At 44.7% G+C, this 25,973-nt stretch overlaps 1 protein-coding gene across 1 annotated transcript in view; it reads right to left on the reverse strand.

The window, feature by feature from the left end:
- Positions 1–2,820: 2,820 nt before the first annotated feature.
- ITK (IL2 inducible T cell kinase) overlaps positions 2,821–25,973 on the reverse strand; it is a 54,841-nt gene continuing 31,688 nt past the window's right edge. Inside the window, exons 8-17 of the mRNA XM_037044817.1 lie at positions 24,458–24,512; positions 17,614–17,696; positions 15,664–15,797; positions 15,244–15,318; positions 11,547–11,718; positions 10,933–11,149; positions 9,911–9,975; positions 9,701–9,819; positions 7,326–7,483; positions 2,821–4,990 (exon numbers count right to left, since the gene is read on the reverse strand). Of these exons, the coding sequence (XP_036900712.1) occupies positions 4,919–4,990; positions 7,326–7,483; positions 9,701–9,819; positions 9,911–9,975; positions 10,933–11,149; positions 11,547–11,718; positions 15,244–15,318; positions 15,664–15,797; positions 17,614–17,696; positions 24,458–24,512 (1,150 nt within the window). The 3' untranslated portion in view covers positions 2,821–4,918. The remainder of the gene's footprint in view (positions 4,991–7,325; positions 7,484–9,700; positions 9,820–9,910; positions 9,976–10,932; positions 11,150–11,546; positions 11,719–15,243; positions 15,319–15,663; positions 15,798–17,613; positions 17,697–24,457; positions 24,513–25,973) is intronic.

The following is a 25,973-nucleotide window of genomic DNA, read 5'->3' on the forward strand; positions in this document are numbered from 1 at the left end:
GGTCAGCATATTCGTCCCTCTGCTTCCTCCTTGAGATGTTGCCATGGGCTTCCTCTGTCCCCCACAAAAGGTCCTCTTCTCCAAAGGCAACCTTCTCCAGTGACCCCCTGCTTCCACATTCAAATGACCACTGCCCGGCTGTCTGTCCAGGCTTGGGGGTGATAATTGACCCTTGGCTGTTCTTTTCCTCTGTGTCACTTCCTGTGGTTCTCCGAAACCTGACCCACACTATTTTCACAGAGTCCTTTTGCAAATAAGCCCTGCGAGAATTATCTTGATGGGAGTATGACATGTTTGGTGCCTAACTGACATCTTATTCATCTCATGCACCTCACACAGTGCCAAGCAATAGCACGTGGATGGTGACCACTTATGAAATAAAGGAAGGATCTCAATAACTCTTTCTAACAGCATCTGCATGATTCTGTTATTTCCCATGCCAACTACACACCAGGATGTGAGGAAGTGATTGAAACACACACACACACACACACACACACGCACACAGCTGCCACCTAGGGGTGGCTCTGGGGAGCAGACACTTCCTTGAAAGCCACTGCAAATAAATCTTTATCTAAATGAAAATAGGTGCTTTCATGCAAATCCAGGTCCAGCTCCAACCCTGTCTTCCTGATCATCAGACCGCCTTCTTAAGGCCCTCTACCTAGGGAACCCACAGCTCCCTCCGCACATGCACCCCATCTTGCCGAATGGAATGTATTCTGCCTGTTCCACAGAGCGGTGACCTCAGAGTGCTGGAAGAATCCAGAGAGAGTAAAGTCTGCAGAGTAAGTGCCCTGGGAAGCACATCTGTTCATCTAACCCCATATAGAAGTTTCCCGTCTGGCTTATTTGCCAGCAGGAGTCAGGCCCGGAGGTGAGCTCCACACAGAGGACCGCATGGAAGCTGCAGGCTTCCTCACCTGCGCCTTAGGGTCCTCTGGTTCCCGAACTGGCTCCTGCAATGGACCTGGGCATTTGGTGCACTGAACGGTAGAGGGAGAGCTCAACACACCCCCAAAATAATGCCCCAGCTTATCTTTCCTTGGGCTTTTGAGAGGGAGGGGGAACATCTATTCATTTCCAAGCAACGGTGACCTAAGATTGAATTATAACTTCTGCATGTCACCCACAGAGCAGTGGGTGAGAAAACAATCATCTGGCACTAGGAGCAAGGAGCGAATCGTATCCAAATTGGTTTCTCTTCCACCAGTTTGCCTCCTTCAAATCCACTCAGCATGCTGCTGCCAGAATACACTTCTATTCTTTCTTGTTTAAAAAAAAATTATTTATCCTCACCTGGGATTTCTTTTATTGCTTTTAGAGAGAGAGAGAGAAAAGAAAGGAGAGAGAGACAACACAGAGACATTGATGTGAGAGAGAAACATCGATTTGGCTGCCTTTTCGTAAGTGTCTCAATCAGGGATCGAACCTACAACCTGGGCATGTGCCCTGACTGGAAATCAAACCCAAGACCTTTCAGTCTGCAGGAAAGTGCTCCAACCAGCTGAGCCACCAAAGCCCAGGCCAGAATATATACTTTAAAAGCAAATTTGGCCTTATCTCCTTGCTCAGTGACATCTTTCCTATCCATAGGTAGAATTCCATTTTTTTGGCAATACAGTCCTTGCCTAGAATTATAGCCTCTTTCAATTTGCCTGCCCCTTCTGTCACCCCCACCCACCCTCGCAGAGACCACACACACGCCCCTTGTGCTCCACCAATGGTAAGCTGGTAATAGCTTTCCAACACATCCTGTTTCCTCTAGTCCCCTCCCTGAAAGGTATTTCTCTTATTTCTGCCCACTTGCTTACCTTACATAAAAACCATAATTCATTTTCAAAGCTGAGTCAGACATTATTTCCTCTAGGACAGTGCTTCCCAAACTTCCCTGTGTGTAGGGTCCTGTGGATCTCGTTAAAATGTAGAAACTTATTCAGTGGGTCTTGGGGTGAAGCTGTATAATTTGCATATCCCACAGTCTGGTCTTGCTGCTGTTGCTGGGGAAGGGACCGCGCTTTGAGTAGCAAGTGACATAACCTTCCCCTATTAAGAGGGAGAATCATCGGTTTTTCTGAGCTTTTCTCTTCTTTGACCGTATTTCTATTATTGCTCTAATTGCTTTATTACATATCATTTCACTTATTTGTTTGTCTCCTTTCCCAATCACACCTGCAGTTTCTTAAACAAAAAGACTCTGCCTTGTTCATCTTTGTTTCTGCAGCGCTCGGCATGGGGTGTCATGGGAACCTAGGAAGCATTTGATGTTTACCTGTTGAACAAATGTTGAAGTGTGCCTGTGGAACATGAAACCGAGTAACCATTTTTATTTAAGGAATGTGTGTGGTTGACACTTGGACACATAGGAATCCCAAGCCGTACATACTATTGTTATTGAAATGGGCAGCTTTATTTGCTGCACCTGACCTTTAACTTTGTGTGCTTAATGAAGGGTAAGAGACATGTGTAATATTTTTATTGTGAATGCTAGCAACGACTGTACACTAATAAATATCCCATCTATGCATATATAAATACATAGTCTCAAAAGGTACAAAAGGCAAAAACTATAAAATGCATTAGGAATCAAAACCTTGTTTAAGGGAATTCCCTGTGAACTTGTGGCACCATTTTTAAAGTGATTAAAAAAGAAAACCAAGAAACAGGCCGGAAGCCCGTTCTGCAGGCTAGGACAACAGGAGGGAAACTACCTACATGCGTTCAGCTAAGATCACTACGGATCTGAGCTTGAACAAGGTAATGACAAGTGGGGCGGGTGGGGGGATCTCCTAAACCAGACCACAGAAATCAGTCAATTCAGATGTTTTCTTTGTAGGCTGGATGTTCCAGAAATCACTTCTAATTACAGATTCCAAAAGAGAATGTACAAAATGCCAGCAGGTACAGAGAAATTATTTTGGATAAGTTGAATAAGATCATCTTCCGAATGGCGGAGTTTTATCTTGGGTCCTCCACTTTCACAATAATTGTAGTTAAAAGTTATGCACTTGGGTCTCCAGCCAATCAAAATGTCACCTGGTTTAGAAAGAGCTGATTGCAAAACCACCCAGCAGTCCTGAGTTGTATCTGAACCTTGTAGGGAAACTCACTCTCTCTTACATCGGGAAATACCCATCCTTACAAAGTGTCCCAGAAGACTGCAGCCAGCTCAGAGTTGGAATAAAGAAAGCCTTCTACATACTTCTGCAGGAGAATCTTCCCAAGCTGCTTTAAAGCCACCTAAATGGCTTCCTGCAACATGACTCTGCTAGGTTGAGTGACTCAAAGGGTTAATTAACTAAGTCCAATCTCATTACCTCTGACAAAGGGGAGCTACAGAGGAGAAAAAAGAAGATCCTATTCTAAGTAGGAGGACTACAGTGCCAACCACTGTGGTCTGCCCAAGAACAACTTTACTTTCTGGTGGTGCTGTGTCGATGTCTTTATTGGCTTTCTCTGCCTTTTCCCTCTGCTGTATTTATTTCCTCTGCAATCAGTTCCTTTTGTCCTTGGTAAAAGACAAGGTTGGATAGGAATAAAGAAACTGAGCACTGGAGTCAGACACACGTAAACTAGAATCCTGGGCTTAATTTCCACTCTGCCACTTTTGGCAGGTGTCCCGGCTTTTGAAAGCCTCAGTTTTACAATATGTAAAGTGGGAACAGTAATACTAACTCACCAGGTTGGTGTGAACTCGGAATAAACTGCCAAGAAGTCTTGTAACTTGGGACATACTCACTTTGCCTATTTCAACTGTGCGCCTGAGGAGCACCCCACTTAGTGCAGGCTCAGTGTCCATCCAGATGGTTTGAACACGAACAGACCCCTGGTTTCTCTCCCAGAATTTTGGGAGGCTGAAAGTCTCACCCTTAAAGCTACAAATCTATATGGGTTAAACCAGCTTCAGTTTCTTTGCCAGACATCGCTGTTCAACACAATGCTGCCCTCTGTTGATGACGGGAGAAGGCAGAGAGGGGGCTGATTCTTTGAGGTGGGGGTTGGCTGGGGACGCGATGAGGGGGTCCTCGGTCAGAGTGTGTGTTCAGAAGCAACCATTTCCTCCTAGGATGCACGCAGAAGCGTTCTGTACAGAGGGGAGGCATAGTCGCCTGCCTGGCTTGTACTAAAGGTGAGCATCAGTGTGTTAACAACCTAAGGTCTTTCTCCGCACCACTTGGATCCCTCCCGTCAGATGCCCTCTTTCTGCCCAGACACCAGATACCCAAGGGCTCAAACTCTGGGGTCGGAACTGGTCACCCAAGTCCATAGCTCCCGCTTCATGGAGAACGGTGGCAGCGTGCTCTGAGTTAAGCCCCACGACACTGCTTCTCAGGATATCCGGCCTCTGAGGTGAGCAGCCACTCCTTCGTCTGTGGCGGGAAGCGGTGGCCAACAGCATCACAACGGAGGAGCTTACTCTTTCAGACCTTAGTTAGCTCATCGTTCTCCTTGATAGGGAGTCACTCTCCTCGGTCTTCTTGCCCCGTCCCCTGGGATTTTATGTTGCCAGGTCAAATGAAAAGTCCCTTGACCGTTAACCTTAGATCCGTGTTTAAGATAACAAAAATAACAATCCAGGGCCCTACCCTGTCTCTCTCTCTCTCTCTCTCTCTAAGAAGAAGTGCAAGAAATGTTGCCGGAAGCTGTCAGATTGAGGTTTGTGCACCACCCGAGATAAGAGGCTGGAGGGAGGATGGAGAGGCATGGCCACTGCTCTGGCCCTGCTGGTGCTTCATTGGCTGAGCCTCGTGACTGTGGCTGAGCCTCGTGACTGTGGCTGAGCGCCAGCCTCCGGGGCAGCCCAGAAACTGGCACCGCAGAGCAGCTGCCTCTGGGGAGTCCTGGGCTGCTGGCGGCTTTTAATGCTGTGTGGAGGGAGGGCTTCTTCCCCTACTCAGGGTCTGCAGCTGAGTTTCTGCTAAAGTCCCGACTCTGCAATTTCACCCAGTTGACTCAAAAGTCTGGAGAAAGGTGGCCGGTCTTCTGGTTTCTAGAGAAGGAAGAAAAGAGCTCTGAGTTTCTCCTACTTGCGCATCATAGCCGATTCCAAAAGAACATGAGAATTCAATAGCAGTACCCTCTGCTGATTTTAAATATTAAAATATGGTGCTAGACCAATTGGACATCTAGATGCAATACAACAATTCTAGACATAGACCTTATATCCTTCACAAAAATTAACTCAAAAGGATCATACACCTAAACATAGGATGAAAAAATGATAGAATTTGAGAAGATAACATAGGAGAAAATCTGAGTGACTTTGGGTTTGTCGATGAGTTTTTAGATACAACATCAAAAGCATGATTCGTAAAGGAAAAAAATAATGTTGAATTTTGTTATAATTAAAAACTTCCACCTGTAAAAGGCATCATTAAGAGAATGAAAAGATAAGCCATTGGCTGGGAGAAAATAAATTTAACACATATATCTAATAAAGGTCTTATATCCAAACTACTCAAAGACCTCTTAAAACTTAAAAGCAAGAAAACAACCTGATTTAAAAATGGACGAAAGATTTCAATAGACACCTTGTTAAAGAAGATATGGAAACAGCAAGTGAATATAATGAGAAGATGCTCAACATCATGTGTCATTAGGGAATTGCAAATGAAGACAAGATACCTCTTGTTTTAGAGATACCGCCATCCACCTATAAGAATGGCTAAAATCCAGAACACGGACAATACCAAATGCTGGCGAGGACATGGAGCAACAAGAGCTCCCCCTATTGGTGAGATGAAAACTGGCACAACCACTTGGGAAGACAATCTGGTCGTTTTTCACAAACCTACACATAGTGTTGTCATACAATCCAGTAATCACACTTCTAGATATTCATCCAATTTGAGCTGAAACTTATGTCCATACAAAAACCTGCACACAAAATTTATAACAGCTTTATTCATGATTGCCAAAAACTGGAAGCAGCCAAGGTATCCTTCAGTAGGTACACGAGTAAACAAACTGGGCTGTATCCATACAATGGAAGGTTATTTAGTGATAAAAAGAAATGAGCTATCAAGCCACAAAAAGACACGGAAGAATCTTAAATGCATAATGCTAAGTGGAAGAACTCAATCTGAAAAGGCTACCTGCTATACGACATTCTAACTATATGACGTTCTAGAAATGGAAGAACTTGGGTAGTTGCTGGGGGGTTGGGGAGAACCAGGGAAGGAATGAATAGATATGGGTGAAGCCTGGTGGATTTAAAGGCAGTAACACCATTCTGTATGATCCTGTAATCCTGTATGATCATGTAGTATCATGTACTATGAGGCAGGAACATACCACACTCCTGTCAAAGCTGATAGACCTGCACAACATACTACCTGGCTGCAAAGTGTTAGTCACTGGGGAAGAGGACATGTGGGGACTCCGTACTACATGTTCAATTTTTCTGCATATCCAAAACTTCTAAAGAGTAAAGTGTGTTAAGTTAAAAAAGAAAAAAAACTGTTAAATCAATGTCAGCTATCATAATTACCCTTGTGAAGTAGACCAGATTTGTGTTGTGTCCTCATTGGTTGGTTGGTTGGTTGGTTTCTAATTATAAAAGATCTATGAACTTACATCTATGAACTTACAGATCAAGCATTATTTAATTCTCTACCAGTAAGAAAGAGGAGGTTTAGGGAATTGTCTGAAATTAATGACTAACACAGGGCAAAGCTGAGACAAAACCCAATTATTCTATGGTTTTTCAATTCTACCTTTTTACCCTTTGATGATCTGAATTTGTGTTAAATCACTATTTCAGCAACTTTCAACTTTGGTCGAAACTCACAATTTCCTAACTCACAAAGGACATCTAAGACTCGTGCTGATGTGGTTCAGGGCTCAGCCTGCAACCCAAGTGCGGGATAACTGAGACACCTGGAAGTACGCAGAGTTGTTGGGTTCCCTTTCTGAATTGTTGAAAGAATACAATGAACTCCAAGTCATTTTAATATTTTCACAGCACAAGTGAACTTCTAATCCCCAATTTATACAGCTAACTTTATATTCAATGGTTTTACAATGTTACACAAATGAGGTTTTTTCCTCAAAAGACATTGACATAGCTTCACACCGTTTTTCTCTCACCATATCCTGATGGCTTGTGACATTATATAGCAAATCAATGATATTTAAGGTCACTACCAGATCTTTCAGGGATGGGGAACCTCTCTAGTTAATAGACTCTCAAAGTGACTTTCCTGATAATCCATTTTATTCATCCCTGCTGACTCATCCTCTAAAAGGGTTCCTTTCTCTAGGGAAGGGGACAGACCCAGAAGCCATAGGTTGTAATGCAGTGGGAAACCACTTCCTTTACTGACCTCTTTCCAGCAATGATTCATGATCTGGTAGATATGTGAGGAGGCCAGCCGGGGCTTGTATAAGCGAAACCCGGTAGTGATGTCTTCCACCACCTCCGAGTTGCTTCGGTTTTCATACGGGATTTTGCCTTCGCTGAAGACTTCCCACATCAGCACACCTACAAGAAATGGGGAATGCAGCACAGCTAACGATAGTGTTTACAAATAGCAAACAAACACATGTACCTCTAGACATCACAGACTTCTTGACTTTAAGATTCAATTCCCTACCACCTGAGGGTTATTAGGCCTGTCTTATTTCTAAAGAACAGAGATTTCCCAACCTTCTCAATGGCAAAGAAGTGCCAAGCGCAGCCCTTTCTTACATCTAACTCAGATGTTACTACTAAAACTTACAGGGACATGATAAACTCGAATGTCTACAAATGATGTAAGTAAGTGAAGTGGATGAGGTACATAACAGGGACTAGTGAGGACTGTGGAAAACTGAAGATTAAAGGTTCTGCCTCAGTGGGACAGCTGTCATTTGGCTCCAGCGAGGTAGGGCCCCAGGGAATGAGGGCTCAGGATCCACATTTTCTGATTTTTCAGAAGAAGTCGTATCTTGAGAATTTTAAAATATAAACTCAGTTTGATTTAAAAAAATACTGTATAGACCAAGCAAAACACGTCTTCAGGTTGTCCGTTGCTGACAATCTGATTTAATCCCTTTTCTTCTTCTGCCCAAGGTATACCCGTCGCACCAAAAACCTTAGAATGCATGACAAAGGGCAATGGCCTGCGGCAGGCGTCAAGCTCTCAGACCACCCAGGATTCTGTTTCTCAGGCTTGTCACCCTTGTCACCCTTTCTACTCTGCTTCTGTCAGTTAATCTCATCTTTGGACACTCCAGATGACACATCCTAGGCAGGGATGGACTTCAGCTGACCCCTTTAATTATAAGATGCAGCAGTGGATTCCCAGGTTGACAATCTGTGGCAGAATAAACCCCATTCAGAGTCGGAAGGAGAATGTGCCAAAGTGGCCGTGGCTGCAAACGTCTCTGGATGGGACATCGGGCAGGGCACAAGTGTGATCAGCTGCACGACCCACAGAGAGGGGCCACACATCAGCCCTACCCTTTCTAGTTACACTGGGGGAAGAAGCATCTGAGATTGCTCTAGTGAAACTGTATTTCTTCCAAGTTCATTCTGTAACTTAAATTTGACTAACAAAGTCATAGCTAGGCCTGTTGAACAGGGGAATCATTTTAAGGAACAGTTCAGAAGGACTCAGAATTAACAAATCACTTGGTTGTTGAAAACGGATATTCTAAAATGCTGGAGAAGACTTTAACACTAGTTATTCTCCTAAGAGATTTCATTAGTCAGCTTCTTCCTGGTTTTAACTACCAGTCGGTACCCTTGGCAAACCTTCCCTTTGTAGAGAATGGCAAAACCAGACTCCAACTTGTTCCTGCCTAAAGTATGATCCTTCTTATAATTCAAATCAAAGAGGTTGTCTTGGTATGTTTTCGTGCATGCTTTAGCTTAGGGTGTCGTGACAAATCCAGCAAGAATATTTAGTACATCCCACCACACCAACATCCTTCATTCTACCTCTTATTTGTGGCCATTTTTACCTGTGAGAACTCTAAGTTCCTACCATGGCCTGCCAACTTCGTCACCTACCGTTCACCTCCTTCTCTTTGGACATGCCAAGCTTTCCCACCTGCTGGTTCCTGTGTCAGGGACGCTGTTTCCTGGGTCTTTGAATGGAGACAGCTCCCCCTCATCATTCGTATTTCTGTCCAAGACTCACTCCCTCAGAGAGGCCGTCCCAGGTCCCTGGATTTAACAGAGACCTTCTCTCCATCCCATTATGAGACAGACGCAGGCCTTTCTGTCCCATTACTTCGTTTTATTCATAGCACTTACTTACCACTACCTGAGAAGTTACAAACATGTTGATTAGCTTGTTTGTGTAACCTGCCTCCTCCTAAACTTGAGCTCCAAGAGGAGCCTTCCCTACCCTATATTGTGAGCACCTAGATTAGGCCCTGGTATATAGCAGATGCTCAATGAATTGTTGAATGAATGAGCAGACAGTTATTGAGGATTAAGGGCGGGAATATAATATTGGACAAAATTGGCCCTGGCCCTCGAGGAACTCACATTCTGATCTCCTGACTCCTCCAGCTTTTGGTCTCACAGCAGCTGTCACCAGAATCCTGAGTCCACTCTCATTTTCACTCTCCCCATTCCCAAGATTTTTAAGAAATAAGTACAATAATGAGGACCCCTTCATACAGACTGCCAGTGGAACTCCCTCCCCACCCAGAGTTCAAGGGCAAGTGGACCCAGATCACGTGCGTCAGGGCCCAGGGTGACACTCACCAAAGGACCACACATCCGACTTGCTGCTATAGCGACTGAAGGAGAAGACTTCCGGGGAAGCCCACTTCACCGGGAATTTGGTGCCCGTGGAACTGGTGTATTGATCATCAAGGACAAACCTGGGAGAGGGCGGAGAGAGAATGTCAGAGCGTTCTGGGGGCCTGAGTCCCATTCTTGAGGCTCTGCTGGGGGCACCACCTCCCGTATTACCTTGTCATCCCAAAGTCCGACACCTTGATGACTTGGTTTTCTCCCACTAAACAATTTCGGGCAGCCTGGAGAAGAGACAGAACAACAAAAGGGTGGACAGTCCATAATTAAGGAGTCTCTCATAATCCTGGTCCTTAGTTTTTCTATGTGCTATTGTACAAGGGCGCTGTGGAGCTTTACGAATATTAATTAAGCTTCACAAGTGCCTGCTGGAAGTTAGCTAGAAAGGTGAGTATGAGATCCTACATCAGGATGAGTAGGATTGGTCTTTTATCTTCATTTCTGGGATCCTAAATAGAAGAGAAATCCACGGTGTTGTTTAACCCATGATATGCTCTAATCTACTGCAACCCGATGTGATAAAAAATAATGTTAACACTAGGGCTGCTGGGAAGAGACTGTCACCCACTTGACTAAAATAGGACTATTTTAAGGTTGTTAATCCTCTTGGAACCATTTCTCAGCAGAAAGAGTACCCGGTTCCCAATGACTATCACAGAATGTGGCACTGGTGGTGCCAGACCGTGGCACAGAATGTGACAATAAAGACTCCAGTGAGTCTCAAGTTTTAGTGTGCCAACTGTCAGGAGATGCTACAAAAATATTCCTGGGCCCCCACCCCCAGAGATTCTGAGGAGAGCTTTAGGGTCACCCCAGTGTGATTCCAGCAGCTCCTGCGATAACGCTCGGAGACAAACTGGGTGTTTGAAAAGCTCCCTTCATTTGCCAGGAGGCCACAGAGAAGTGAAAAGAGGCTGTTGGTTTCTTTTTCGAAGAATGCAGACTGAATCTCATAGGGTTAACGTTAGGGGCGGGGCTGGGATCTGAGAGCCCCCACCTCAGTCCTCATGAAACATGTTCCCACTAGGACATCCCGAAGACTGTAGAGGAAGAGGGGGTTGGGAGGGAGAGGCAGATGGTCTGCGACTTGTTATTGATTAATGCATTTCCTGTCTTGGGAGCTCAACATATCAGGGGTCCTACTTCCTGGGCCCCCAGGCGGCTGCCCTGCACCCTCTCACCAGGTCTCTGTGGATGACGCACGCCTCTTCCAGGTAGGCCATGCCCTCACACACGTCCAGGCACATGCCCAGCAGGGTCTCTGCAGCAAAGAGCCCCCGCTGGTTGCGCAGGTAATCCGACAGGCAGCCGTGCTCCATGAACTCAAACACGAGGCAGATGGGGGCCTGCTCCAGGCACACCCCATACAGCTGGACCAGTTTGGGGTGAGAGAGTTTCCTGGGGGAAAAAGTCAGGGGTGAGAGGGTCCAAACTCAGTCTCCGCAAAACGCACCCCCGCCAAACAAAAACAAAAAGTGTGTCATTCGAGCCTAGACCGGAAGGATGACAGGGAGCCAGCTGGTATGTGTGACGATGAATGGAGGCCAGTGTGGGTGGCGTGTTGTGAACCAGAGGAGAGATGGGTAGGAGATAAGATTCATGAGTGGGCAGGGCCAGACCATGACAGGCCTGGCAGACTACAGGGAGAGGGTGGTTTTATTCTCTGTGCCATGGGAAGCCTTTGCTGGATTGGAACAGGGAGCTGGCACAATGCGGCATCAGAGTGCCGTGTAAAGAGCACGCACAGAACATGTTCCCCAGGGCATCTGTTCGTACTCTTGTTTGGACCACTCACATCATGACTTCAGCCTCCTCTATGAAGTCCTCTTCTGACATAGCTCCTTCCTGAATGGTTTTGATGGCCACCTTGTCCTTGTTGAGCCAGTAGCCAAGATGCACCAATCCGAACTGCCCGCTGCCAATCTCCTGCACAAACGTGAGCTCCGAGGGGTGGATCACCCATTGCCCTGGAGGAGACAGAGGGTTTTCTAGGGTTGGTAAGCCATGGATGTGAGGGATAGGGCTACCAGGAGACTGCATAGCCCTACACAGAGTGTTAGCCTATTGTTAGCATAACCCCCCAACGGCAAATGTTGTAGGTCCTAGCTCTAGAACTATTACAGCTAGATAAAATCGTTATCTTTTTTTCCCAAATAACAACATAGGGTATGCATTTAAAACCATGAAGATGTATGTGGGGAAGATTACATGGAAAGAGGGAGGAGAATGGCGTTAAACAGGACATTAAAGAAAGTACATGAAAAGGTTCTTGTAAGGTCCCAACCATTTTCTACCCCTGGTTGAAAATGAACTAATGTTGTTTTTCACACAGAGCAAACATTCATTCATTTAACCATCAAGAGCACCCACTATGGACACAGCACTCTGCTAGGCCTTAGCAGGGGTGGGGGCTAAGGAGGATTTAAAAGGACTAGGACAGAGGGGCCAGCCAGTACAGTGTCCGGCACATAGTAGGCTCTCAGTAAATGTTCAATAAACAGATAAAAGGGGTCCGAGTCTCAATTTTCACACCGACAAAGATGAGTGGGGTCATAATTAACCTGTGACCTCCCATCCAGCATGGATACATCGGGATTTTCCAGTTATGAGAATAACTTTATTTTCATAAAGAGACTAAAGAGGCGTGTTCCTATCCTGACACTTGGTCTAGAATCACAGACAGTCTGATGTCTACCTCTGAAGCAGAGACTCAACAGAGAACAGTTCTGAGTACCTACTGTGTATCAGATATGACTCTCATTAGGAATGGGAGCTCATAGGAAGTGAAGAATTACCATCTAACCACCTGGGTCAAAATCACCTTGGGCACTTGTTTAAAATGCAGACTCCTGGGCCCCTCTATCAGGAATAGTTTTGGTAAGTGTTGCAGAGGGTCCAGGAGTCAACATTTTTTTAGATACATTTTATTGATTATGCTATTACACAGTTGTCCTATTTTTCTCCCTTTATTCCCTTCTGCCTTGTACCCTGCTCCCACCCTCATTTGCCCCCTTAGTTCACATCCATGGGTCGTACATATAAGTTATTTGGCTTCTCCATTTCCTACGCTATTCTTAACCTCTCCCTGTCTATTTTGTACCTACCATTTATACTTCTTATTCCCTGTACCTTTTCCCCTGTTCTCCCCCCTCCACCTCCTCACTGATAACCCTCCATGTGATCTCCATTCTTGTGATTCTCTTCCTGTTCTAGTTATTTGCTTAGTTTATTATTTTTTTAGGTTCAGTTGTTGATAGTTGTGAGTTTGTTGTCATTTTACTGTTCATATTTTTGATCATCTTCTTTTTCTTAGATAAATCCCTTTAACATTTCATATAATAAGGGTTTGGTGATGATGAACTCCTTTAACTTGACCTTATCTGGGAAGCACTTTATCTGCCCTTCCATTCTAAATGATAGCTTTGTTGAATAGAATAATCTTGGATGTAGGACCTTGCTTTTTATGACTTTGAATACTTCTTTCCAGCCCCTTCTTGCCTGCAAGGTTTCTTTTGAGAAATCAGCGGACAGTCTGATGGGAACTCCTTTGTTTCCTTGCTGCTTTTAAGATTCTCTCCTTATCTTTAATCTTGGCTAATGTAATTATGATGTGCCTTGGTATGTTCCTTCTTGGGTCCAACTTCTTTGGGATTCTCTGGGCTTCCTGTACTTCCTGGAAGTCTATTTCCTTTGCCAGACTGGGGAAGTTCTCCTTCATTATTTGTTCAAGTAAGTTTTCAATTCGTTGCTCTTCCTCTTCTCTTTCTGGCACACTCATGATTTGGTTGTTGGAACATTTAAAGTTGCCCCAGAGGTTCCTAAGCCTCTCCTCTTTTTTTTTTTTTTGAATTTTTGTTTCTTCATTCTGTTCTGGTTGAATGTTTATTCCTTCCTTCTGGTTCAAACCGTTGATTTGAGTCCTGATTTCCTTCCCATTACTGCTGGTTCCCTGTACACTTTCCTTTATTTCACTTTTCATAGCCTTCACTTTTTCCTCTATTTTGTGACCATACTCAACCAATTCTGTGAGCATCCTGGTTACCAGCTATGCATCTGATAGGTTAGCTAGCTCTTCATCGCTTAGTTCTATTTTTGGAGCTTTGATCTGTTCTTTCATTTGGGCCATTTTCTTTTTTGTCTTGATGCACCTGTTATGTAGTAAGGGGTGGAGCCTTAGGTATTTGCCAGGGTGGGGCAACCCACATTGCTGCGTTGTGACGTTGTATGTGGGGCGGGGTCTGAGAGGGAACAATGGCACTTGCTCCACTCTCTGCCAGTTTTCAGTCACTTCCCCTGCTACCCACAAGTAAATTGGGCCCTTCTGGTGCTGACTCCCTGGTGGGTGGGTTTGTGCACATTCTAGGACCCTGTGGGTCTCTCCGATAGCTCTCCTGGGAGGCTGGGAGTTTCTCCCACTGCCTCAACACCCACAGGTGTTTTTAGTCAGGGGTTTTGAGGTTTTATTTCCCTGCGCTGGAGCCCTGGGTTATGTGGTCTGTCTCCCTCCCCAGTTGTTCCTCCGGGTTTGTCTGCATGAGAATGTGGGACCGCCAGGTCTGCCAGCTGCTGCCTTGCCACAAGTCCTCTCTACCTGGTCCCCATCCCCACCCCTCCTACTGGTCTGGGTGAGTGTTTCTTCTTTAACTCCTTGGTTGTCAGACTTCAATACAGTTTGATTTTCTGCCAGTTCTGTTTTTTTGTTTAATTTGTTTCTGTCCTTCTTTTGTTTGTGTGAGGAGGTACAATGTACCTACCTACCTACCTACCTACCTACACCTCCATCTTGGCTGAAAGTCCCAGGAGTCAACATTTGGAATAAGCATCCCACATGACTTGGATGCACACTGAGATTTGAGAACAGCTGATGGGGGAGATATCAAATGAAAATTACAGTCTTCTCAGCCAGCACAGTTTGGACAAGGGGATGCCAACTCATTGCCTTTGAGTTCCAGGTAGATATTACAAGCGGCTGAAGCAGTCCCACAAGACAAGAAGGAATAGTAGGGCCTGTGGCACAGGAGCCTCATGCCCTTCCTAATGGCGTTCAAAAGTTTTTTCACGCTGTGCAAAGAAGCACTTATGGATGGTGCTAGCTTACAGCCCTTGCAATGAACCCATACCTGACAAACAAGACAAAACAAACTTTTAGAAAAAAAGGTGAGGACATAGTACTAAGGCATTATTACCTAGTATTTTTCCAGTAGCATCTAGTAGAGTGCTCTGTACAAAGTAGGTACTCAATAAACACTTCACTGATGAACTCTTAACTAAAACCAATGGACATTGTTTTGGCCAAGGTAAATGTTGTCCTCTTACACACCTAAATGTGAATTCGTGCACACCATCTCCACATACACAGTGTCCCTGTTCCAATGGTCATTTTAGGTCTGAGGAAGAGTTAGGTTCATGGAAAGTCCATTCAGATTTGTCCCAAACCTTGAGGGACGCGAGTTTTAGTGCAAATGTCTAACATTCCTGAACGCGCTGCTCACCGTATCTCAGCCCTGCTGTGACAGGGGCTTTCTGCCTCCAGGAACAAACTGGGTAGCGAAGCCGAGTGACCAGGCCTGGATCAATTAACAAGCAAAAGGCTGTGGTTAGAGCTTTACGGTGCTCACCCTCCTAGTTAAACCACCCAGAAGAAATAAAACCCAAAGCCCAACCACTGGTATCACACCTTCTGAGAACAATCAGAAACACAGGTGGGCAGGTGGTGCAATCCCGTGCTTCCAACAGCAGAAATTGCTAATGGAAAATACTACAATCCAATATTTGGCATCCTTTTCCATTTGTGTACTTAATTATTATTTAAAGTCAGCTTGTCTGCCATAAAGACACCAGGCTAGGCGCTTGTCACTTTTCTGCAAGCTCCTGCGTGAGGGTCCCCCCCACCCTTGTCCTTCAGGACTCACCTCCTCCATTGTGCTGGTGATAATTGATGAGGAGAGGGATGGAATCGAACACATACTTCTCGGCCACATAGTAACGCTTGGGGTTGTCATTTGTTTCTTTGATGTGATAGTGCTTTATACAAGGGTTGTTCTCACTGAAACACATAAATCATAAAGGCAGTGATTAAGAGTCAATGTTCAGACACAATAACGTTGACCGCTATCGGATTCCTACCAGCCTTGCTTTTCACCCTCACAAGAACGGCCGGTATACTTCAACCTGTGCCAGAGTGGGCAGGTTGCCCTGGGTGCTGTATGGAGGACTCGGAAGCTGCATGGGGACCCAAGTAGGGTCAGTGCCGTGATGTTTCTGCCCCAGCTGCAAAATGGGGAGTGGTCCCATATGGGCTGCATGTTTGCCTTCCCTGCTCTGTGAGTCTAACTAATTATCAGCATATGTTAAGGAGGCATCTCAGGCCCCTTTGCACCAATTTGATGTGTACAGCAGAGTTAACATGGCAGCCCTGACTGCTGTCCTTAGAAAGGCCTGTTTGCCAGACAGGCCCTTGGCTGGTGTCTGAGAACTTGGAGTTGGGGAGGATTCTCACCATACTCTAACTAACGTGGGTGGTTCCCTGGGCCTATGTTGCTTGTATAAACAATGTGGTTCTGCCCACTGCCTGCTTTTCTTCTGGGAGCCTGGAATTTTGCTCTGCGTTAGGCAGAGGCTGCCTGTGTGGCCACCCCCCAGTGGAACCCTTGGGCACTGAGTCTCTCATGAGCTCCCTTGGTAGACGCCACACTGGCCCTGTGGTTGCAGCTTGCTGCTGGAGGAACTCAGCTTGTCCTGTGTGACTCTGCTGAGCAAGGACTCTTGGAATCTTGTGTGTGCTTTTTTCTGGATTTTGCCCCACATGCCTTTTCCCTTTGCTGATTTTGCTTTGATTCCTTTTGCTGTGATAAATCTTAGCCTTGAGTATAACTGTATGCCGAATCCTGGGAGTCTTCCCAGTGAATCACCAAGCCTGGGGGTGACCTTGGGGATCCCACGCAGCTTTAGTTCTCACTTCTCTGTCCTATCTGATGGAGTGGCAGATCACTCTCATCACTGTGATGTGCACTGCACACGTTCCCACCCCTGGCCAGCCTTCCCTGCTCCTTGTCACCTCTCTAAACCCTGGCTCATGCTCTGAGGCTTGTTCACATCCTCCGTCCTCCCAGAGACCCTTAATAGTTGTTTTTCTCTCTCCTCTTAATTCTCCCTTCACTTTGGTCACTGACAAACTTCTTATTCTTCCTCATTTTCTAACTAGAAGAGAATGTGACGTCATTTTATGGAGGTGGATGCTGAAGTCCCGAGAGGGGCAAACGTGCAGTGAGAGCCTTGACGGCAGCTGGGGGAAGCAGGAAGGGGCTGGGCCAATGCATCTCCACTGCCTCAGACAGGGACCAGCAGTTCTTTGAGCCTCAGCTTCTTGTTTGTGAAAGAAGCATGGTAACACATGCCTTCAGGGCTTACTAGGATTGGAAGTGGTCTGTGAGGTTCCGGCACATAGTGAGGACTCAGTACATGGTAGGCAGGTAGCCTTATTAGCAGAGCCGGAACTAGCATTCATACCTTCTCGCTTCCTTTCTGTTATTCAGAAGTACCTTTCTATTATTCTATGTAATTCATTATAAACTCATCAGATAGGGAGCCAGGTATTTGGGTTCCTTATAGCTCTGCACTCAGGGATGCTAACTGGGAAAAGAACCTGGCCTCCAGTCCCAGCTCTGGCATTTGCCAGGTAAGTGACCACGGTTATATCCTTTCTCTCTCTGGCCTTGACATTCTCAGTGGGATCAGGGAAAGCACACCATTGCCAGTGACCCCTCGACCTCCTGCTCTGCCCGATGTTGCTGCGTGTGCTGCCTTCCTTGCCCACGTCAGGACTGTCTCGCCCCCTGCTGATGAGCAAGTTACCACCATACCTTACAATGGCCTTGGTGAAAACAGACAAGGTGTATGTTCCCGGAGTCCTGGAATCTCGTACCATGAAGGCTCCTTCTTTGCCCTGGAATGGTTAAAAGACACAGACGCTTAGTGATCCCAGAAAACCAGGCTTATGCGCCCAGCTCATGAATTTCTTGCATGTGAACAGGGGGAATTCTGTAGGCCAGTTTGGTAGAGAGCAGACTTTCAGCAATAATGGCCACCATTTTGTATGTTCATTCAACAGATGTGTCTCGACCTCTCACCATGGGTCAGAGACTGTTCTAGTGGTGATATAAGTAGTGATGAAGGCAAACAGACACAAGCCCCGCCCTCTCGGAGCTCACCATGTCCCAGGTTTATTACAGATCCTGTCCCACTTCACCAGGGCACTGAATTCTAGATGTTACTATCTTCAGTTTCCTGATGAGGATACTGAGTGCCAGAGAGCTGAAGTCACTTTCTCGTGACCCACAACCATTAAGTGGGCAACCTGGAATTTGAACCTTGAACTTGGCCTGTAAGCAAAGGGATGCTCCTTCTCCTATTCCATGATACCTGCATTCAACAAATGTTAAAAGCCACATCTCCATTTCCCTACAAGGGCATAAGCTTTCTGTTCGGGAAGTTCCATCTGTTCCTTAATGAAAAAATATGTTTAGGCCCTTTTCAAAGTGCTGACTTTGCTGTAGGGCAAAAGGAGAAAAACGTGAAGTTCCTGGTTGTATGAGAGAAGTGGAAAGAAGGGAAAGACCCAAATATGCACCCCTCATTCCCCCCTGGCAATATTGTTAGTACTGATAAAATCAGTATAAGAAAATGAATATACCAGTTTACTCGTTCCTGGTGGGAACTTTAAAATCTTAATTCCGTTTTGAGTCTTTTATGTTCCCACCCAGCTGTAAATCTGTTGGTACTATTTGCAAAACCTATTAGTTGATTTACTCAACGTAGACATGGTGTGGTCCTTCAGTCAAGGCCAGCGGAGCCAGAAGCCTTGTGTGGTGGGCCTATAGTTGTAGCAGGTGGAGCAAAGTGCATACAATTCAAAACAACTCTGGCCTCTCCATCCCCCAACCCCAAAGGTAAGTTATCTGCACATACAAATAATACCCACAGATGGCCATGCTGATTGTTTGAATCCTAGAATCTTGAGGTTAAAAGGGCCAGAGAGAGGTTATCTAGTCCAAGCTTATCCCGACCTCAGCGCCGTTGACATTTGGGGCCCTGTAGTGCTGTGTGGTAGGAGGTTTTGCAGGGTGTTTAGCACAATTCCTAGTCTCTAACAGCTGGGTGACAGGCATGAGCAAGTGTTCCCTGGTGGACAAAATGTCCTCTGGTTGAGAACAACTGATCTGGCCTCACTACCTAAACCCCTGTGTCCCAAACATTGCCGATGATGACATTTACCCGGACAAACCAAAATAGCGACAACAAGCAGCTGACCATGTTTCCCTCCCATATCCACGCACTAGAATCTCCAAGACCGGGACTCTTGATGTCTGAACTTTTCAAACGCTGGCCATGTGATTCTTACCCACATTCAAGTTTGACCTTCACTGACTTGGCTAAACTCGCGGCTCTTCTTTATAACAGTCCTGATGAACAGCCTGTCTCACAAAACGGCACTGATAGTCAGGGAGCTCACCTTGCACAGACACGTAACCTGCTTCCTCTAACTTGGCCCTGAACTTGCGGGATGTGTGTGTGACTGTGTGCAGGTGGGAGGGTGGGGGGTGGGGGGTGGGGACAGTTGGCCCTTACAATATTGTTCATTCTTGCCAAACAAACAGTTTACCACATAAACTTTGTGAAACTCCCCAAACTCTTCTTATCTCTGCTGGGAGTTTCAAAAGTCTCTTTTGAAATTTGAGAGGGAGGCTGGAGAGTGGGGGAATTGGATGAAGGTGGCCAAAAGGCACAAGCTTATAGTTATAAGACAAACAAGTCATGGAGATAAAACGGACAGCATGGTGACTACAGTTAATGATACTGGACTGTGTATTTGAAAGTGTCTTTGGTATACTAGAAAGTTGCTGAGAGTGGATCTTAAAAGTTATGGAAAGAAAATCTTGTACTTAGGCGTGGTGATGGGTGTTAACTGATTGTGGCAATCAGTTTGCAATTTATACATCTATCAAATCATCAGGTGCCCCTTAAACTTGTATGTTGTTAGATGTCAATTTTATCTCTCATTATGTTTGTAACATTCATCCACACATTACACATAGCATAGCTTGTCTTCAAAATGACTCTCTTTTTGCCTAGCAGTAAAGCTTTTGCTCTCGTCTCATTGAAATGTGATGGGTTAAACTCAAGACAGGAAGAGGTGACTCTGTCTGCATATGTAACTCATTCTAAAGGGGAGGAAACATACATCACAAAAAGACCAGAAAGTTACTGTCTTGTGAAGAGAGGAGTGTGAACATCTCTTCTATTTAATTAAGAACACTTTCTGTTGGTATTCTTTCAAAGAAGCCATTTACTTTTTGGCCAAAAATTGGAAATCAGAGCAGGTCTCCACTGTTAACAAGAGTGATCCCCAGACATGAGACGAAGAAAGGAGAGGTGAGGTCAGCAGCTGGCTCCTCCGAGCACGGGAAGTTCCGAGCTCTCCCTCCATGGTCGTTGTCCTAGGCGGCAGTCAGTGATGGTGACAGGAAACTGGTTTGGGGCTGAGGTGGCCTTGAGTACTGAAGGAAATGAGGCATCCAGCATACGCTGTACCACCTACTTCCTGAAAAGGGCTCAGAGGAAGTCACAGCCACCAAGAACATGGGGGCCTGACAGGTCTTTGCTCACAATGCCACCACACTAGGGTGAACTAACTAGGCAATGCAGCCCAGGGCAGGTGGGGTGGGGAACCTCACCCCCATGGGACTCCCATGGGGTTTTCAAGGTCTCCATTTACCTTTTATACTTTGTCTGGAAAAAATAAGTAAACAGGTAGCAAGAGAAAAAAAATCATTCCAAGTAGGTGAAATGCATGGATGAGAAATACAGGGATGGGAGAATAGAACTTAACCCCAATATCCTCTTGTGAACTGTGCGTGTGTGCACATGCATGCATGTGTGTGTAAGAAGCACCCCCATGCTAGTACACACTATGCCACTGATTCACACTCTGAACTTGGCTCCAGTGTACTCACCTATAACACAAAAGAGATAACACAGATGTTTTAAAAGGGAATTCTTATTCTAACGGTCTATCGTTCTGTGAATTCTAGACATTTCCTGATTCTGTGTATAAGCTTCAGTTTTTGGGGCTGTAAAATGATCTTTGTAAGGTTGCTGGGAGAGTTACTGTAAGTAACTCTTCCTGCACAAGGAACTGTTCTTGCACATATCAAGGAATATGATACCCGCACAAGGATTATTGGCGCCATCATTGCCATTATCACCACGTGCAATGAGTTACCATCAATTGGATGTATTAATTCATGCCTTCATATGACACAGGTTGATTGGGGTAGAATGATCTTTCTCTCTTTCTGTCCATATGATTTGGAGGTGATCTTACAGGAGGTAATCTTGACACATAGGTTAGGTTATTGCAAAAAAGGATGGAGGGATAATTCATTGCCTGTCAGGCCACTCTCTAAGAGAGTCTGACACATAGCCGTTCTTTAGTCTAGAGCTGGTTCTTTTCTTCTCTTGAGACGAACCCATTCATAAGTCAATACTGCATCTTTAATGACAATTTAGAAGCATGGAAATAGGATAAATCAACGTGCAAGATGAAGCTCCTGCCCCAAATTCAGGTCACCCAAGCACGTGATGCTGGAAGGCGTGGAGGGCCTGCTTGCAAGGAGCGTACCCTCTACAAAATGGGTTTCGAAGAGAAACTCCTGAGGCCCAAGGCAGAGTGAGAACAGTGCCACTGGAGGAGTAATGACATTGTACCATATGGGTTCAAAGGGAGAGGGAAAGTGTGTGCAGCTTCTTGGAGGAGGTGTTATCTGAAGACTTGATAGGATACCATCAAAAATGCTTTTCTTTGGTTCCCAATCGCCCAGGTGATTTGGGTAGGTCCCAGAATCACCTGGATATCACCTCCAGCAGTTCTAATTGGTGAGGGCCAGAGTATTGGAATTTTTATTTTTAAAAAACTCCCCAAATAATGCTCACCATCAGCCAGGTTCTCCTTAAGCACGGTTGTTAATTTAAAACCACTTATTAACCATTTGATGTACTTTGTCATAGGTATAGTTTTGGGTTCCTAGGTATAGCAGATATATGATAAAGGGTTTCTGTCCTAGTGGAGAAAAAGGTACAGGACAGTACATCAGGAGATTTAGTTAATAAAAATGAAATAAATCCATTATTGGTTCATTGCAATGAGTCTATCCATGTCTTAATGGTCCCATACTTGTTAGATAAGAAAAACTAATGAAACTATTCAGCTGTTGTTTTAAACAGCATACACCACAAGGACCACTGAAGTTTGCCCCTGCATTACCTAAGGAGGCAAAGAAGATTTGGTCAAGTAGTTCAGAGTGTTAGTAAGGAGGAGTATGTCAGCCATCCAGGCAATTGGAGTGTATGTATTTAAGTCCCTTCAAAGAACTGTATTGTGGGCTGTTATAAGTGCTCATGGGCAACCTTGATGAACCAAGGATGATTGAAAATAACAAAACTGCACTTGTTTAAACTTAGTGTGATCCAGGTGTTTAAATAATTTTGCATTCCTCTCAATTAATTAAGTTTTACTATATTACCCAATCACATCGGTTGGGGGAACTAGGTGCTGAGCTGGGTACACGTGCATCTCAAGTTTGACTTGAGAAAAATACAGATTCCCAGAAACTCAGTGTGGAGATTCTGATCTGTTGGTTTGGGGTGGGCCCTGGGAATCTGCGTTTTTAGAAGTTTCCCAATGGTTCTATTGAGAACCACAGGGAAAGATGAAATGCTAAGTCAGTGTGGAACCAAGTGGAACCAGAGTCCAGGAATGACTCAGCTCCATTCCTCTTCGTCCATGAAGTCTGTCTAACTCTGCTAGCATCTTCCCTGAGCTCACAGACCACCGAAAGCCTGCCTCATATGCTCCCAGTTTACCTTAGATTATCCTCTAAGTCTTTCTTCAGAGTTTGTTTTGTTTCCCAATAGAGTCTAAAGCTCGCTGAGGTCAAAGATCCTGTCTCAAGCACACCTAAGTCCTTAGTCCTGTGCTCAGCAAAATGGTAAGTTCCCCAAGTTTATGTCGAGAAGTCCTGAGGAAATGGCGCAAAGGCACCGTAACAGAGACGAGCGATAATTGAGACAGCAAGCATAACAGACAGCCTGTGCTCATAGTCACCAGAAATGCTCAGTCTTTTGTAGAATCCACAAACAACTAGGCTTGTTCTGTTTGATGAAGACAAGATGCCCAAGGGCAGAACATCTCCCCTCATTCTTTGTTAGCTGCCTGCTATTAGCAACTTCCCCGGAGAAGAAAAATAAGGTTCACTGCTCCCGAATATGACTGTGGACTTTCCTTCTCCCCTCTCATTTTCCTCTTACAGATGTTGTGTGTTTTTTCCCTCTGATAGAATGAATCAATCTATTATTAATTTTTCTTGTACAAAAGAAAAATAGATAAATATTAAATAGATATTAATAATGAACCCTCTGTCTTTAAATTATTCCTTGAGAATATTCATCACCCCTTCCTGTCACAGCCTTTCATGTCCTTCCTGACATCTTCCCAGGTTTTCTTCTCCAAGGCTCACTCCTAACCACTGTCCAAAATCATGGACAGTTGGGTGGCCAACCGTCAGTTTGCCTGGGACTGGCATGGGGTGGGGGTGCTCCTGGGACACAGGAGTCTCTGTTTTAACCGTGGAACAGTCCCAGGCAAACTGGAATGAGTTGGCCACTCCAGCTTCACTCCACCAGGAGAGATTTGCGGAGACAAGAAATACTTTGAAACCATAACTGGAGGACGGTATACGGTGAAATGACAGGGGCAGTGTGGACTGTTGGCGCGAGGAGACCAATGCCTTCAGGAACTCCTACCTACTGTTTACAAGTCTCCCTGGTAAGGCTAGAGTTGAGCACTGGCCACCACAATCATCTGAATATTAGACTCGGCTAGAGAGATTTGTATCTAAGTTACTCATACCTGGATCCTTCTAATCCCTAGAGAGACTGACTTAATGAATCTGGGGACTGGCCTGGGCATTGGTTTTTAAAATGTGTCCCAGCTGCTTCTAATGTGCAGACAGGCCTGAGAACCGCTCCTCCAGGCATATATGCTGATGAACTAATTGATTGAGTCCAATGCTCATCTCCTTCTCTCTGAGAAACCGAGGCCCAGAAGAAGGATGAGATGTCCCCAAAGTCACTCTGAGCTAGTGACAGAGCAGGGGCCAGGACCCAGCACTTTCCCCATCACACCACGCTTTCTCTCTTTTCATCCTTCTGTTCCTCAATCTTGACATCCCTGGTTGAGATCAGGGCTGCCACTCACACTGGGTGGCTCTCGAGACTGTTGGCATGAAAAATGAGTTAAAACTGTGGCGTATTTCCTCTGCGCCCACGTCTCTGGCAGGCAGAAGCTGAGTCACAGCCTCCCTTCCCCCAGCCAGAGAAGCTGGCGGCAAGTGGGCGGCTAGGACGGCTCCATGGCTCCCTGGGGTCAGCCTTCACAGCTGAGAGACCATCACACCTGTGGCTACAGTTGCCTGCCAAGACCAAGGCCCCAGACCCTTCCCAGATCTCTTACCCTGTTGCATGCTTGTGCTATAAGTCCCCAGAATATCTTTCCAGGCCCGAAAAACACTGTTAATCCAATATATTGATTCACACACTGGCATAAACCACAGCGTGGCTGAAAAACAACAGCACAATGTAAAAACTTACTGTGTCCAAAAGAAGTTTCTCAGCTTTGTCTCGGCTGATGCTCTTATTGTACCACCTGAAAGCCGAAAAAAGGTCATATGTCAATTTAAGCATTTTTTTGTGATTTACTTATGAAAGACAAGTGAGGCCAGAAATCCCTTCAGGAGGCAAATATACTTTTTTATTTGCCTCAGGCTCCACCATTCCCTATTGTTTATAAGCAGTTGGAAATTTGGGTTTGTCTCCTGTATCGTATCTATTGAAATATGAAACAAACAAAATTTCCCAGCCTGATGAGCATTTGAAATAAATGCCTATTTTTTCCTAGAGGCATTGGCTACAAAAGAAGAAAAAGAATTCTGTTTAAGCACTGTAACTCAAAGATTCTTGGAACTGTTGACTCTTTTAGCTGAGCGGCAGGGGCTATTCACACATACTCCGTCAACACCGATCTCAGGTTCAGAGACTCTTCAGAAGATAAATGATAGCTTTTCACTATAGAATGTTTTCAAATCTCAGCAACAGATAACTTGACCATATTTGAACGAATCAGGACTCACATGAGTTTATAGAAGTCCTTATCGCTAGTATTCTTCAACTGTAGTATCATATATTGGGTAATGACTTAACAATTATTTGTAAATAATTTCAAATGTATAGAAAAGTTGTAAGATACTATAAAAGAACTCCCATATATACATCACCCAGGTAAACGAATTGCTTACATTTGCTTTATGATTTTCTCTGGATAGATAAATATATATATTTTTATGAACCATTTGAAATTAGACTTTTATTTCTAAAAACTTCAGTATGTACTTTGAAGAAATAGAGTATACACTTATATAATCATAATACAATGATCTAAATCAGAATCTTTAACATTGATGCAATACTATTATTTAAGACCTTGTTCAACTTTCATCAACTGTCCCAATAATAAGTATTATAACTTTTTTTAATGATTCAAGATCCAATCCAGAATTACTAGTGCATTTAGTTACCATGTCCTTTTAGTCTCCTTCAACGTGGACCAATTCCCCAACTGTTCGTATATTTCATGATATTTGCATGTTTGGGAGCACAGGCCGATTACTTTATGAACACCCCTCACTTTGGATGTGTCTCCCATTTCCTCATGACTAAACCGAGATTACACACCTTTGCAGGGATTTCGTGAAAGTGATATTGTGTCCTCCACGCATCATGTCAGGAGACACACAATGTCTGTCTGTTGCATTATTGATTATTGGGTTAAGATGCAGTCTGCCAGGTATTTGCACTTTCTTATTAACAAGTGATTGATCAGAAGAGACTTTGAGACTATGTAAATGTGAGACATTCACCCCCTAATTGTGATATTCATTGATGGATTCTTGCCTGAGTCAGTTGCTACTTTGAGTTACGAAATATTGATTTTTTAAACTCTATCATTCCTTCTACATTTTTTAGTTGAAATTCTATAGTAAGAAAGAACTTTCTCTTCTCATTTATTTATTTTTCTTCTTATTTATTTACCTATCAAGCTATCTATTTC

This window comes from Sturnira hondurensis, unplaced genomic scaffold (genome assembly GCF_014824575.4).
Source record: "Sturnira hondurensis isolate 20B ecotype Veracruz unplaced genomic scaffold, ASM1482457v3 Scaffold0004152, whole genome shotgun sequence".
NCBI lineage: Eukaryota > Metazoa > Chordata > Mammalia > Chiroptera > Phyllostomidae > Sturnira > Sturnira hondurensis.